We start from the raw sequence: 12,906 nt of genomic DNA, 5'->3' as shown, positions 1-12,906 counted from the left end.
GCCTGGGGGGGGCGTGGCCGTGAGCAGTTCACCCTCATTGGCTGAACCGCTCACGTGGCCGCTGACGTCACGCTGCGGTCGCCGAAGAATCAATTTTCATTGACTTCCAGCGATCGCGACCAATCCGTTGCGCCGCTCCTACTATAGGCGCACGCGACGGATTCAATACACTTGTTTAGACGCGACGTCGCTGGGACTATAAGCGCGGCCTGGGGGGGCATGGCAAAACAGTTAGATAAATGATGTACAGTTGTTTTGTTAGACAGGGAAAGCCAGATGGAAGAGGTAAGGCTAAGATTATAGTATGCGCGCGCGACGGAGCGCATGGCGTAACGCGCGCCTCGTGCACGAGCGATGGGTGAGCTGAACTTCCAGCGATTGGGGAGGCGTGGCGGACGCGTCACCAGGCTGGTTCGCCCTCATTGGCTGAACCGCTCACATGACGCAGCGATCGCGCAAAAAGACAAAATAATTTGTCATTTCCAAAATCGGTTGCGTGCACAGTGAGCAGCCTCAGGGCGCTCCTCCATTTTGCTCGCGACGCGCTCCCTGTGAGCGGCCTCAGAGCGGTCCTGCATTTTGCTCGCGACGCGCTCCCTGTGAGCGGCCTCAAAGTGCTCCTGCATTTCCTCGCGACGCGCACACAGTGAGCGGCCTCAGAGCGCTCCTGCATTTTGCTCGTGACGCGCTCCCTGTGAGCGGCCTCAGAGCGCTCCTGCATTTGCTCGCGATGCGCTCCCTGTGAGCAGCCTCAGAGCGCTCCTGCATTTGCTCGCGATGCGCTCCCTGTGAGCGGCCTCAGAGCGCTCCTGCATTTTGCTTGCGACACGCACACAGTGAGCGGCCTCAGAGCGCTCCTGCATTTTCTCGCGACGCGCTCCCTGTGAGCGGCCTCAGAGCGGTCCTGCATTTTCTCGCGACGCGCTCCCTGTGAGCGGCCTCAGAGCGGTCCTGCATTTTGCTCGCGACGCGCTCCCTGTGAGCGGCCTCAGAGCGGTCCTGCATTTTGCTCGCGACGCGCTCCCTGTGAGCGGCCTCAGAGCGGTCCTGCATTTTGCTCGCGACGCGCTCCCTGTGAGCGGCCTCAGAGCGGTCCTGCATTTTGCTTGCAACACGCTCCCTGTGAGCGCTCCTGCATTTTGCTCGCGACGCCTCAGCACTATAATCGCGGCCCAAGTCTCACACCGAGCCTGAAACAGTGTTTAAGTGGATATACACCTGAGCTCGGGCGGCAGTGAGTTCCAGACCTCGGAAACTGCGCAGGAGCCCTCGCCCACCCTGCGTAGGGTGCAGCACCCTCGGCACAGAGAGGCGGGCACCGCGTGTCCCTGCCCCGCACAGATTACAATATAATTATGCTGCTCGAGGTGAGATAACGAGACTCGCTCCAAAATCACAAGGAGACGACAACCGGGATGGCACCCGGGTTCATCCACTTCAAAGGCCAGTGTAACGGCTTCGTCCATAGTGCATGATACGCAGCTCGCGCCGAAACAAACACTAGGACAGCAATGTAGTAGTGCATAGCACGCGCGTGCTACAGGGAGAGCGGCGCTTCGCAATACAAACAGGTTTGTTTTGCAAGCGCGACGCCGGGAGGAGCGGGGAAGCTAGCGCGTCCTACTATAGACAAAGCCTAATACTAAGCTTCTCCTTCAGCCCGCAACACAAGCCCTCTAGATATTACAAGCAATTAAAAAAAACACACTGGGTGATACAAACCCAAAGAGCTTACAATCTAAAAATTCGGCGACGTCCTTGGACAAGCTGGAGCTGGGCGCGTTGAGAGGTGAGGACCGGCGGGTCAGCGAGGGGAGGCATTTGGGATATTTTGATTGAAAAATAAAAATGGGGTTAACAGCCCGGTACGGTCGCCCTGTTAACCCCTCGGCTGCTAGAGGCGCCTGGCCCGCATTGCGCAGCGACACATTTTCATATCATTATCACCAGTGTATTTATCCGGCGCCGACGCTTTCCGCGGTTCAGTGGCAGTAACGGGGACGGCACACCGTTCCACCTCAATGCGTCTGCGTGTATGTTTATTATCGGTGCCGCGTCAACAGAGTGCCCAGCGCTTAACGGAAGAGCATACAATACAGGAAATCCCTGACCCCCCCCTCCCCGGAGAGCTTACAATCTAATGCACGCACGCTAGCAGAATTGGTCCCTGAATCAAGGAGCTTACAATCTAAGGGCCATATTTCCTAAGCGGTGCTATCCCAGGACACGCCTTTACAGCCCATTCAGCTGCACGGGGTGTTTGTTACGGGATAGCAAAGCTAGCAACTGATGGTTTTAAGGGGGTGCTTCTGACTTAAGAGGATGGTCCCATAAAAGGTGCCGCCCGCCCCCCCAATATGATGATCATATTAAGACCCTGTAAACCAACTTTATTTTTGTTTTCCCCTAGCTGTTTTTTTTTTTTTAAATTTAATTGAAATAGGCCCAGAGCCTGCAGGAGAGAGTCCACATAGCAACAGCTAATGTTTCTTCTCACTTTCTCCATGCCACCAGGCAGCACAGAGCTGTTTGCTATGCAGACTACACATGATCTTATCGGCAAAAAAAAAAAAAAGCCCTCACTTAATTCTCTCAGGTACGGTTTGTCTGCGGTTTACTAGCGCCAGGAGATAGCCGCCATATTCACGGCTCACATTGTAGAATAAGAGTGACCCCGTATTCCCCAAACAGCGGTCAAAGTACGGGGTTATCAGCGCACACCGAGTACAGCATCGTTTGTAATGGACTCGCCTACACGCACACCTGTTATTTTAACCTCATCGGGGCTCATCACCCCTCTGGCAGCCTACAGGTTAATGAAAATGGGACTGGTCATTCTGTAGTTACAGAATGAGTGAAGATGAATGATTCTGCCAGTGGGAGCCCCGGTAATATAACAGGCACAGCACCGCTATTTCTTAAGTACTGTATGTCTTTATTTGTATAGCGCCATTAATGTACAGAGCGCTTCACAGTAGTAATACATGTGGTAATCAAATAAATAACAGATAATATAAATAACAGGTCATGGGAATAAGTGCTTCAGACATAAAAGTAACATTTAGGAAGAGCAGTCCCTGCTCCGAGGAGCTTACAATCTAATTGGTGATAATGACGGTTTTCTGGGGGATAGCGTTTTTTGTAACAGGGGGACCATTCGTAATTTTCAGAGGGCGATACAGGGGGTTGGGGGGGGGGGCTTGGGAATCTGGGGTGCTAAAAAGAGTGGCACCCTAAGAATGGGGAGCCAGCCAGCAGCTGACAGCCCTGGTAAACCGGCCTGGTGTGATTGAAGGATGGGGAGTTAAGGGGCAATTAGAGACATCAAAGTAATGACTGGCTTGAGCATCTCACTCTTAAAAAAAAAAAAAAAGAAAAAAACCTCTTTCAGAGTCAATAAAACCATTTCACGCCTCCTAATCTCACAAACTGGAGTGGGGTCCTTTCACAGGGAATCAGTTTTTAGGCTGTGGGCCATCTAGCCTAAAAGACCCTACAAAAGGTGCATTAAAGGCGAGAAGGGTGTGAAAAAGCACAGGTCCTGGCTTGTTCCAGACACAGGGCTTGTCCAGGCATTGATGCCATTATAAGTGGGGATTTGCTGGGCAGCTGTAACCCCTTCCTGGCCGGAACAGTGGAACATGGATTCCTGCGCTATTATTTATTTAAGGAACACTATTTTATTTGCAGAAGGTGAGAAGCATAAAGAAAACTTTATAATAGTTGGGGGAGGGGGGGGGAAGTGTCCATGTAAATAAAATAAAACAGGTTTGATTGTTAATGGTATATAAACGTATAGAACAGCATATAATAGTACATAAGCGTGTGTGTCTGTGGGTACATACTGTATGTGAGTGTGCAAGTACATATCACGTGTATCACTGTGCATGTGTGTATCACTGTAAGGCTGCGTCCATGGTCGGCGAGACCACGTGGAGTGCGCCCGTCTGGCACCATCACAATGCCTGAAGGCAATGATCACGGCCATAGACCGCGCATGCGCCAGCGCGAGGAATCGGATACACTTGATTCCACGGCGCGACGGCCAGGTCATGTGAGCGGTTCGCCCAATGAGGGCGAATCGGTTCTGTGACGCCACGGCCACGCCCCCAGACACGCCTCCCCATCGCGTCTGCCCACGCTAAAAACCGCTGCCGCTAAAAGGCGGGTGACGTCACGCACAAGGACGCGAGCGCGCGGTCACCATGGACCCAGCCTTAGGCTGCGTCCATAGATACAGACCGCGTGGACGCGTCCACATGCTGAGCGATCAGACTGCCTAAAGGCAGTGATCGCGTCTATACGGCGAGCGTGTGCGGAAGCGAGAGGGGGCGCGCGATGCGCGTGAAATCAGTCAAAACCGATTTCTTGCGCCATAGGGCGGTCACGTGAGCGGTTCGCCCAATGAGGGAAAACCAGCTGCATGATGTCACTGGCCCGCCCCCCCGACGGCGCGCGTACTAAGGCCAGGGAAAGCACCCGCTTTCCCTCAGCCCCTGCGCGTCTCCGCACGGCTGCTGTGTCTATGGATGCAGCCTTAGTGTGCGTGAATCAGTCTGTGTGTGTATGAGGGTGTCTTTGTGTATCAGTCTGTGTGTATCAGTCTGTTTGTATATGTGTTAGTGTCTGTGTATTAGTGTGTCTGTATGAGATTATCTGTGTGTATCAGTGTGTCTATGTGTGTGTATCACTGTGTCGGTGTGTATCAGTGTGTCTGTGTGTATCAGTGTGTCTGTGTGTGTGTTTCACAGTGTTGGTGTATTAGTGTGTCTGTATGAGATTATCTGTGTGTGTATCAGTGTGTGTGTGTGTGTGTGTGTATCACTGTGTCAGTGTGTATGTGTGTGTATCAGTGGGTGTGTGTATCAGTGTGTCTGTGTGTGTATCACAGTGTCGTGTGTATCAGTGTGTTTGTATGTATGTATTAGTGTGCCTGTATGAGATTATGTGTGTGTATCAGTGTGTGTGTGTGTGTATCACTTTGTCTGTGTGTATCAGTGTGTCTGTGTGTGTATCACAGTGTCTGTGTGTATCAGAGTTTGTGTGCTTATCAGTGTGTATCAGAGTGTGTGTGTGTGTGTGTGTGTGTATCAGTGTGTGTGTGTGTGTGTGTATCAGTGTGTGTGTGTATCAGTGTGTGTGTGTATCAGAGTGTGTGTGTATGTCTGTGATAGTGAACATGTGCAGTGGTTAAAGAGCAGCGGTTGTTAGCATTCAGTTTATATGTGGCACCATTAACCCCTTTACTACAAGCAAGGTTAGTAACACATCGCTCTGTGTGGGATTATATCTCTCTGTGTGTCATTATACAGCTCTGCGTGTTATTATATCGCTCTGTGTGTCATTATACAGCTCTGCGTGTTATTATATCTCTCTGTGTGTCATTATACAGCTCTGCATGTTATTATATCTCTCTGTGTGTCATTATACAGCTCTGCGTGTTATTATATCTCTGCGTGTTATTATATCTCTGCATGTTATTATATCTCTGTGTGTCATTATACAGCTCTGCGTGTTATTATATCGCTGTGTGTCATTATACAGCTCTGCGTGTTATTATATCACTCTGTGTGTCATTATACAGCTCTGCGTGTTATTATATCGCTCTGTGTGTCATTATACAGCTCTGCGTGTTATTATATCCCTCTGTGTGTCATTATACAGCTCTGCGTGTTATTATATCGCTGTGTGTCATTATACAGCTCTGCGTGTTATTATATCTCTCTGTGTGTCATTATACAGCTCTGCGTGTTATTATACCTCTCTGTGTCATTATACAGCTCTGCGTGTTATTATATCTCTCTGTGTGTCATTATACAGCTCTGCGTGTTATTATATCTCTCTGTGTGTCATTATACAGCTCTGCGTGTTATTATATCGCTGTGTTATTATATCGCTCTGCGTGTTATTATATCTCTCTGTGTGTTATTATATCTCTCTGCGTGTTATTATATCTCTCTGTGTGTCATTATACAGCTCTGCGTGTTATTATATCGCTCTGTGTGTCATTATACAGCTCTGCGTGTTATTATATCCCTCTGTGTGTCATTATACAGCTCTGCGTGTTATATCGCTGTGTGTCATTATACAGCTCTGCGTGTTATTATATCTCTCTGTGTGTCATTATACAGCTCTGCGTGTTATTATATCGCTCTGTGTGTCATTATACAGCTCTGCGTGTTATTATATCCCTCTGTGTGTCATTATACAGCTCTGCGTGTTATATCGCTGTGTGTCATTATACAGCTCTGCGTGTTATTATATCTCTCTGTGTGTCATTATACAGCTCTGCGTGTTATTATATCTCTCTGTGTGTCATTATACAGCTCTGCGTGTTATTATATCTCTCTGTGTGTCATTATACAGCTCTGCGTGTTATTATATCTCTGCATGTTATTATATCTCTGTGTGTCATTATACAGCTCTGCGTGTTATTATATCTCTCTGTGTGTCATTATACAGCTCTGCGTGTTATTATATCTCTCTGTGTGTCATTATACAGCTCTGCGTGTTATTATATCTCTCTGTGTGTCATTATACAGCTCTGCGTGTTATTATATCGCTCTGTGTGTCATTATACAGCTCTGCGTGTTATTATATCTCTCTGTGTGTCATTATACAGCTCTGCGTGTTATTATATCTCTGCATGTTATTATATCTCTGTGTGTCATTATACAGCTCTGCGTGTTATTATATCTCTCTGTGTCATTATACAGCTCTGCGTGTTATTATATCTCTGCGTGTTATTATCTCTCTGCATGTTATTATATATCTCTGCGTATTATATCTCTGCGTGTTATTATATCTCTCTGTGTGTCATTATACAGCTCTGCGTGTTATTATATCTCTGCATGTTATTATATCGCTCTGTGTGTTATTATATCTCTCTGTGTCATTATACAGCTCTGCGTGTTATTATATCTCTGCATGTTATTATATCGCTCTGTGTGTTATTATATCTCTCTGTGTGTCATTATACAGCTCTGCGTGTTATTATATCTCTCTGTGTGTCACTATACAGCTCTGCGTGTTATTATATCTCTGCATGTTATTATATCTCTGCATGTTATTATATCGCTCTGTGTGTTATTATATCTCTCTGTGTGTCATTATACAGCTCTGCGTGTTATTATATCTCTGCGTGTTATTATATCTCTGCGTGTTATTATATCGCTCTGCGTGCTATTATATCGCAATGCGTGTCATTACTCCGCTCTGCGTGGGATTATATTGCTCTGCGTGTCATTATACAGCTCTGCGTGTCATTACATCGCTCTGCGTGGGATTATATTGCTCTGCGTGTCATTATACAGCTCTGCGTGTTATTATATCGCTCTGCGTGTCATTACATCGCTTTGTGTGTCATATCGCTCTGCGTATCATTCTATCGCTCTGCGTGGGATTATATTGCTCTGCGTATTATTATATCGCTCTGCGTGTTTTTATATCGCTCTGCATGTTATTATATCACTCTGCGTGTTATTATATCTCTCTGCATGTTATTATATCTCTCTGCGTGTTATTATATCTCTCTGCGTGTTATAATATCGCTCTGCGTGTTATTATTTCGCTCTGTGTGTTATTATTTCGCTCTGCGTGTTATTATTCCGCTCTGCGTGTTATTATATCTCTCTGCATGTTATTATATCGCTTTATTGCTTTGCAACAAATTGAAGGCTCGCCTGGCACTGATGGAGCGAAGAAGACGGCTCCTGTGGCACATTTACTAAGTGCCGGTACAAGTTATCGCATACGTTCTGACGTTATCGCCCATTGACTTTAATGGGAGATACTCACTACTCAATAACCCTGTAGCACATCCTGATCCCCTGGTGAAATTGGGTTACATGTTTGGATAGGTAATTAATTAGGTAGATAGATAATAGAGATATATATATATAGAATGAGGCGTCGAGATATGGAGAGGAAGAAAAAGAAATAAAGGAGGGAAAGAGGGTGAGAGAAAGATAAAGACAGAGGGAGGGAGAAACAGAGAGGGAGGGAGGGAGGGAGGGAGGAATATAGGGAGAGGGAGAGGGGGAGATGGGGAGAGAGAGAGGGAGAAAAGTGAGAGGGAGAAAAAGAACAAGATAAAGTGAGAGAGGGGAAGGGAGATAAAATGAGAGGGAGAGAGAGATTAAGTGACAGAGAAAAGGGAGAAAAAGATGCTGTTGCAGAAAATACAGCGAAAAGATTAATTGCAAAATTACAGGAATAGGAAGGGGAAGGGAGATAATCTGTGTGCATATAACTGTGTATGTGTATATATATATATATATATATATATATATATATATATATGTTGCAGACCTGCCTAAGACATGCTGATTAGCATACAGTTGTATTTGCATATATATATATATATATATATATATATATGTGTGTGTGTGTGTATATATATATATATATGTGTGTATATATATATATGTGTGTGTGTGTAGCACAAATTAAAATTGTGTTTGAAGTCTCTACCTTCTGTGTGTGACAGGGGCTATATCTACATTTATTTATTTGTATATAAGTGTGCAAACATGCACACAAATGCAAACATATTCAACTATCTGTATAAATCCAACTTATTTACACAGGAGAGGTTTATAAGTAACATTTGTTTGTGTGTGTGTGTATCTGATTTACAAGTAATGCATATACTGTATGGTATGATATTAGCACAGATAGCTGTTAGCTGGCATTATGCTGTGAGTAGTTAGAGGTGCAGAGTGCATGGGGGGGGGGGGGGGGGGTTATAGCCCAGTGAGGGAGGTTCAGAGCCCAGGGAGTTGGGGGGGGGGGGGGGGAGGAGCTGAGATAACACGGATAGGCTCCTGATTGATGTTAGTGGGTGGTCTTTTGCCTTTAATTTGTCTTTCTGGGGGTGGGGAGTTCAGGGGATTCTTTAAAAAACCTAATTGAAGGCAGCTCTCACATCACAGGAGAGAGCGAGGAGTGCAAGGACTGGGGATTCACAATACAGCTCTGCATCCAGGGCACTCTGCAACTCCACAGTACATCCAGGACTAGAGACTACCCTACATCTCTGTATCCAGGACTAAAGATCACTCTGCACCTCTACATCCAAGGCTGGAGACCACTGTACGTCCAGGGCTGGAGACCACTCTACATCCACGGGTGGAGGCCAGCCACACCATGGAATACGATCTCTACTACATGGAAGATTATGTCGGGAATGAGACGGACTTCTTGAACCAGTGTGACACCTCTGACTGGGACCTGTCCTTCTCCCTGCTGCCCGTTCTCTACATGCTGGTCTTTGTCCTGGGACTGTCAGGAAATGGGGTGGTCATCTTCACAGTGTGGAAAGCCAGACCCAAGAGGAGATCTGCGGACACCTACATAGGTAACCTTGCCCTGGCAGACCTGGCTTTCGTGGTGACCCTCCCTTTGTGGGCAGCGTACACCGCCCTGCGCTTCCACTGGCCCTTCGGCTCGGCGCTGTGCAAGCTAAGCAGCTACCTGGTCCTGCTCAACATGTTCGCCAGTGTCTTCTGCCTTAGCTGCCTCAGCTTCGACCGCTACCTGGCCATCGTCCACTCTCTGTCCAGCACCAAGCTGCGCTCCCGCTCTTCCATGTTGGCTTCCCTGGCTGTCATCTGGCTCCTGTCAGGACTGCTGGCGCTGCCAACGCTCATCCTGCGTGACACCCGTGTGGAAGGCAACATCACCCTCTGCGACATGGACTTCAGCAGCGTGGCCACAAAGTACAACGAGAACTTCTTTATAGGAGGGCTCAGCATTCTCACCACGGTCCTGGGCTTTCTGCTCCCTCTGCTACTCATGACCATCTTCTACTGCTTCATCGGGGGCAAGGTGACCGTGCACTTCCAGAACCTCAAGAAGGAAGAGCAGAAGAAGAAGAGGCTTCTCAAGATCATCATCACCCTGGTTGTAGTGTTTGCCATATGCTGGCTGCCGTTTCACATCCTCAAAACCATCCACTTCCTAAACCTCATGGATTTCCTGGAGCTCTCCTGCCCTCTGCAGAGCCTCATTGTCCGTCTGCACCCGTATGCTACCTGCCTGGCGTACATCAACAGCTGCCTCAACCCTTTCCTCTACGCCTTCTTCGACTTGAGGTTTCGCTCCCAATGTTTTTTTTTTTTTGGCCTTAACAAGACCCTTGACAGGCAAATCACCAACGTCTCCTCCAGCCTGAGCGCCCAGACTCAAAAATCAGAAATCCAGTCCTTGGCCAGCAAGATTTAATTGGGAAAGGAGATGTGGTGGGAGGGTGGGAAGGTGGGAGGGAGGGGAGAGACGCTGTTCTTAAGACTTTTTTTTTTTGGATGGGGGCTAATTGGACTTTTTATCTCTGAGTGCTGGAAAGAGAAGGGAATTCTCTGATAATGGGATATGGCTTTGAAAGCCAGCTGGACCATCACACCACTGGAGACTGTTAATACTTCCACTCTAACAAGCCGTCTGGCTTCCCCCAGGAAAACCAGACTTGCCTTATTGACTCACAGGCATCAAAGTCTCGCTCGGTCCCTCTCTGTAGTGCAGAAGAGCTGGCTGGATGGAGCGATGGATGCTGTAGGGACAGTTCCAGTCCTGTGCAACTCTGTGGCCTAAAAAGGTCATTGTTTGCTTCACCTCTTTTCTGCCAGAGGGAACAGTAACCCAACACATTGCTGCTCCCTCTGACATCGAAGGGGCTGGAGAAAAATATTATAATCGTGAGCATTTTTGTCTAACAAGTTTTTTGTTGTTGTTGTTAAACCCTGTGTATATTTTGCTTGTTTAAGCACTTCTGTAACATTATCGAGCTTGTATCTAACATTGGCTGTAGTGTAATGATAATATTTGGTCTTTAAGACACAGCTGGCTATTTGCATAAAGATTTTTATTTGATGGGACTGGCACATTTCAGGCGGCGTTCGGGTCCATGTGCTGTACCCCATATACATGTGTGCAAAACAACATTACGATAACTAACTTTTTCTGTAACATCAGGGTGTGTGATTTGCCAACTCCATTCAGGGGGGGGGGAAGAGATCGACGATTCTGAAACCTGTATACATATCTATTTGTATCACTGTGAATGTCCCCCGTTCTCTATACGTGTCTCACGCAATACAGACATTGACGTAAAAATAGCAGCTGTGTTTAAAAGGTGACCCCTTCTGTGCTAGAGAGGCCAGCAGATCAATGACTGTCGGACTTACTAGCACAGAAGGGGGGTTAAGTGCGTCTTGCTCTAGTGTGTATATATATATATATCCGTGTATTCCCTCGGAGATGGGCAGCCATAAAACGTTTGTTATAACTTTGCGGTATCATGCAATAAAAAGGTTTTTTTTGCAAGAGAAAGGGGTCTTGTTTCTTCCACAGAGCTTGGAGAGGGCGGGTGAAGGGTTAATACCACTGTGCTGCCTCTAACCTCTTCTGTGGGGCTGCTGCTCTGCACTCTGCCCAGCAGCCTGGGGGCCAGACCTGAGTGCGTTGTTCCCCATGTCACAGCGGCAGGCTGCTTATGGTGCTGCCATTCTTCATCCTCCCAAATCCTTTTTAGACGTGCGACCAACTCCTGTGTAAAAGAGAGAAAAGAAACGTGTGAAAGCACAATACTGAGCAGCTACAGTACGTCCTACAGCACAAACGGAAAGGTAATAATCACTGGAGGCAATAGACAAATGTTCAATAGGAAGGAGAAATCAACAGAATTTATATATATATATATATATATATATATATATATATACATATATATACACACACACATATATATACAGTGTGTGTGTATATATATATATATATATATATATATATATATATATATATATATATAGTGGTTGACAAATCACCAAAAAATCTACTCGCCACCTAGTAGCAAACGTGTGCTGCTTGGGCCAATATTTACTCGCCCGGGGGTTAAATCCACTCGCCCGGGGCGAGCAAATGTATAGGTTTGTCGAACACTGTATATATATATATATATATATATAAGTGTGAGTGTGAGTGTGTGTGTGTGTGTGTATATATATATATATATATATATATATATATATATATATATATATATATATATATATAATACACCGAATTAACAAACCAACAAAAATACTTTCACATAAACATGCGGACATTAAATTGCATATATTACACACACAGTGAGCATCAGCTTATGTGTGCATCAGTGTGTCTGTATGAGTATCAGCGTGCCTGTGTGTGTATATACCAGTGTCTGTGTGTACCAGTGTCTGTGTGTACCAGTGTGTGTGTGTCTCAGCGTGCCTGTGGGTGTGTATACCAGTGTCTCAGCGTGCCTGTGTGTGTGTATCAGCGTGCCTATGTGTGTGTGTGTATCAGTGTGCCTATGTGTGTGTATCAGTGTGCCTATGTGTGTGTATCAGCGTGCCTATGTGTGTGTATCAGCGTGCCTATGTGTGTGTATCAGCGTGCCTATGTGTGTGTATCAGCGTGCCTATGTGTGTGTGTGTGTGTGTGTGTATCAGCGTGCCTATGTGTGTGTGTGTTTGTGTATCAGCGTGCCTATGTGTGTGTGTGTGTGTATAAGCGTGCCTATGTGTGTGTGTGTGTGTGTGTGAATCAGCATGCCTGTGTGTGCGTATCAGCGTGCCTGTGTGTGTGCGCGTATCAGCGTTCGTGTGTGTGTGCGCGTATCAGCGTTCGTGTGTGTGTATCAGCGTGCCTGTGTGTGTGTTTATCACCGTGCCTGTGAGTGCGCGAATCAGCGTGTCTGTGTTTGCACGAATCAGCGTGTCTGTGTGTGCGCGAATCAGCGTGTCTGTGTGTATCAGCGTGCCTGTGTGTGCGTATCAGCGTGCCTGTGTGTGTATCAGCGTGCCTGAGTGTGCGTATCGGCGTGCCTGAGTGTATCAGCATGCCTGAGTGTATCAGCGTGCCTGTGTGTGTGTGTATCAGCGT

At 46.8% G+C, this 12,906-nt stretch overlaps 2 protein-coding genes across 2 annotated transcripts in view; one reads left to right on the top strand and one right to left on the bottom strand.

The window, feature by feature from the left end:
* Positions 1-11,528, bottom strand: part of TPPP2 (tubulin polymerization promoting protein family member 2) — a 112,757-nt gene extending 101,229 nt beyond the window's left edge. Inside the window, exon 1 of the mRNA XM_075568936.1 lies at positions 11,399-11,528. The gene's annotated coding sequence lies outside the window, so the exon portion shown is untranslated. The remainder of the gene's footprint in view (positions 1-11,398) is intronic.
* LOC142464519 (apelin receptor A-like) lies at positions 8,899-10,236 on the top strand. Its single transcript, XM_075567898.1, has one exon. It carries the CDS (start codon positions 9,148-9,150, stop codon positions 10,222-10,224), a length of 1,077 nt encoding a protein of 358 aa, XP_075424013.1. The 5' UTR covers positions 8,899-9,147; the 3' UTR covers positions 10,225-10,236.
* Positions 11,529-12,906: the final 1,378 nt, after the last annotated feature.

This window comes from Ascaphus truei, chromosome 13, assembly GCF_040206685.1.
Source record: "Ascaphus truei isolate aAscTru1 chromosome 13, aAscTru1.hap1, whole genome shotgun sequence".
Taxonomy (NCBI): Eukaryota; Metazoa; Chordata; class Amphibia; order Anura; family Ascaphidae; genus Ascaphus; species Ascaphus truei.
The sequence above is the reverse complement of the archived record's forward strand: the minus strand, read 5'-3'. Positions and strand labels throughout refer to the sequence as shown.